Source organism: Eimeria acervulina, genomic scaffold, assembly GCF_000499425.1.
Source record: "Eimeria acervulina Houghton genomic scaffold, Eah_scaff691, whole genome shotgun sequence".
Lineage (NCBI taxonomy): Eukaryota > Apicomplexa > Conoidasida > Eucoccidiorida > Eimeriidae > Eimeria > Eimeria acervulina.
In genome coordinates, this window is record NW_013549653.1 from 10,839 (window position 1) to 13,941 (window position 3,103).

The 3,103-nt window shown below is 51.7% G+C and overlaps 1 protein-coding gene across 1 annotated transcript in view; it reads left to right on the plus strand.

Moving 5' to 3' along the window:
- The window catches only part of EAH_00046510 (DNA replication licensing factor, putative), a gene marked incomplete at both ends in the record, with an annotated part of 11,579 nt that extends 8,887 nt beyond the window's left edge, over positions 1-2,692 (plus strand). Inside the window, 8 exons of the mRNA XM_013394671.1 lie at positions 205-364; positions 564-718; positions 984-1,144; positions 1,278-1,380; positions 1,702-1,862; positions 2,169-2,335; positions 2,449-2,518; positions 2,637-2,692. Coding sequence (XP_013250125.1) covers positions 205-364; positions 564-718; positions 984-1,144; positions 1,278-1,380; positions 1,702-1,862; positions 2,169-2,335; positions 2,449-2,518; positions 2,637-2,692 — 1,033 coding nt within the window. The remainder of the gene's footprint in view (positions 1-204; positions 365-563; positions 719-983; positions 1,145-1,277; positions 1,381-1,701; positions 1,863-2,168; positions 2,336-2,448; positions 2,519-2,636) is intronic.
- Between the last annotated feature and the right edge of the window lie 411 nt (positions 2,693-3,103).

Genomic DNA, 3,103 nt, shown 5'->3' on the forward strand with positions numbered 1-3,103 from the left:
TTTTTATTTGAAGAAACGTATGTTTCGTTATATATATATATATATATATATATATATATACATATATATATATATATACATATATATATATATATATATACATCTAGATATACATATATATATACATATATGCATCTATATATAAATATATAAATATATATATATAATTATATATTTATATATATTTGTCTGTTTGCTGCTCAGGTACGACCGGCAGCGCGCAGTGGTGGAGAATATAAATTTGCCTCCGTCTTTGTTTTCGCGGTTTGATTTAATTTATTTGCTGCTGGACACAGCGTCACCTCAAGCAGACAAAGCGCTAGCCTTAAGGCTGTGCAAGGCATTCGCAGGAGACCTTAATGCTGTATGCTGCTGCTGCTGCTGCTGCTGCTGCTGTTTGTTGTTATTGTTATTGTTGTTGTTGTTTTTTGCTGGCTGTTCCTGCTGTTGCTGCAGCAGCTTCTGCTTCCCCCTGCTGCTGTTTCTGCTGCTGCTGCTGCTTCGACGACGTGCATGTACTGCTGCTGCTGCTGCTGCTGCTGCTGCATGGGTTACTGCTGCAGGAAGACCCTAGCAACAGCCCCCCTCTGAATAAGAGTCTGCTTGCTTCTTACTTAGCTTTCTGTCGCTATCGCTGCCAACCAACTTTGTCTCTTGAAGCAAAGGAGGCCCTCAAAGCGGAGTACCTGCGTATGAGAAGAAGAGACGTCACTAGCAAGTAAGCAGCAGCAGCAGCAGCAGCAGCAGCAGCAGCAGCTGAAGCAGTAGTAGCAGCAATAGCGGAAAGAAGGGAGGATGTAGGTGCAGCAGCAGCAGAAGCTGCAGCAGAAGAACTAGCAGCAGCAACAGCAGTTGACGCAGCAGCCGCAGCATTTTATCAGCAGCAAATGCAAGACTAGCTGCAACAGCTGCGGCAGCAGCAGCAGCAGCAGGAACGGCGCATGCATGCGTCTTTCTGTATTAATGTTGAGGTGTCTCTGCAGACATCCTTCTGCTTCTATTCGCCAGCTGGAGTCGCTGCTGCGGCTTGCTGAAGCTGTAGCAAAGCTCCGGCTGTCTCCTCAGGTCTCAGCAGCAGATGCAGCAGAAGCTGTGCGACTCGTTCATGTGGCCACCTTCCAGTCCCTTGTTGACCCCTTCTCAGGTCTGCTGCTGCTGCTGCTGCTGTTGCTGCTGCTGCTGCTGCTGCTGCTTTGGTGCTGCTGCTGCTTTGCTTCTGTTGCTGCTGGTGTTTTTGGTGCTGCTGCTGTTCGTGTTTGCTGTTGCTGCTGCGTCAGATCTTGTTGCTGCATCTGCTGCTGTTGTTGCTGCTTTTGGTGCTGGCGGTGCTGCGGCTGCGGTTATCTCGAAGTGTGCTGCTGCTGCTGCTTCTCGTTTCGGGTCCTTGGAGGGATTTTTGCTGCTGCTGCTGCTGCTTTTATTGCTGCTGCTGCTGCTGCTGCTGCTGCTGCAGGTCGTATTGACTTCGATCAGATTCATGTGGTAGTAGCAGCAATAGCGGAAAGAAGGGAGGATGTAGGTGCAGCAGCAGCAGAAGCTGCAGCAGAAGAACTAGCAGCAGCAACAGCAGTTGACGCAGCAGCCGCAGCATTTTATCAGCAGCAAATGCAAGACTAGCTGCAACAGCTGCGGCAGCAGCAGCAGCAGCAGGAACGGCGCATGCATGCGTCTTTCTGTATTAATGTTGAGGTGTCTCTGCAGACATCCTTCTGCTTCTATTCGCCAGCTGGAGTCGCTGCTGCGGCTTGCTGAAGCTGTAGCAAAGCTCCGGCTGTCTCCTCAGGTCTCAGCAGCAGATGCAGCAGAAGCTGTGCGACTCGTTCATGTGGCCACCTTCCAGTCCCTTGTTGACCCCTTCTCAGGTCTGCTGCTGCTGCTGCTGCTGTTGCTGCTGCTGCTGCTGCTGCTGCTTTGGTGCTGCTGCTGCTTTGCTTCTGTTGCTGCTGGTGTTTTTGGTGCTGCTGCTGTTCGTGTTTGCTGTTGCTGCTGCGTCAGATCTTGTTGCTGCATCTGCTGCTGTTGTTGCTGCTTTTGGTGCTGGCGGTGCTGCGGCTGCGGTTATCTCGAAGTGTGCTGCTGCTGCTGCTTCTCGTTTCGGGTCCTTGGAGGGATTTTTGCTGCTGCAGCTGATGCTTTTATTGCTGCTGCTGCTGCTGCTGCTGCTGCAGGTCGTATTGACTTCGATCAGATTCATGTGGGCCAGAGTCGGCAGCAGCGGCTGCTGCAGCAGCGCTGCAGCGAGGCGCTGCAGCAAGTGCTGCTGGCAGCAGCAGCAAGCGGGTCGGGCTCCTTGACTAAAGAAGAACTCCACGCGAAGGTGCAAGAGCTGCTGAAGGTTCGTCTCCTGCTGCTGCTGCTGCTGTTTTTGCTGCTGCTTCTGCTGCTGCTGCTGCTGCAGCTGTTTGTTTCTGTATGTCTCTCTCTGCTTTTTTCTGTCTGTCTCTGCAGCTGGGTGGAGGCAGTCCCCATGTCGATATGAGTACACTCAATGCAGCGCTGCAGCAACTCGAAGAAGACCGTAAGCAGCCCCGCAGCAGCAACAGCAGCAGCAGCAACAGGCAGCAGCAGCCAGCAGCAACAGCAGCAGCAGCAGCAGCGTTGCATGCAGGGTGTTTCTGTGTGTTTTTTGTCTGCAGAAATCGTCGCTCGAAAGCCAGGGGGTCTCTTCCACGCTACCGTTGTTGCTGCCTGATCGCGCAGCAGCAGCAGCAGCAGCAACAGCAACAGCAGCAGCAGCAGCAACAGCTGCAGCAGCACTTTTGTACTGCAGGCATCGCCTGTTAGCAATAACTGCAACTATTGAGGTGTCTGTACACCCCATCTTAGCCCCTACAAACTTTTCTTGCCACATATCTATAGCCTGCAGCAGCAGCAGCGGTTGCTGCTGCTGCTGCAGCAGCAGCTGCTACAGCAGCTGCCGCAGCAATGAGGTGTCTGTAGGTATACATACACCCTGTGCTTACTACACTTCTACGTTTGCAGCAAAAACTTTAATTGTGTAAAGGCCTCAGATAAATTAAACAGCAAAGGGGGCAGCCACCGGTCCTAGAACAGTAAAAGCTGCAGCAGAAGCTGCTGCTGTTGCTGCTGCAGCTGCTGTTAC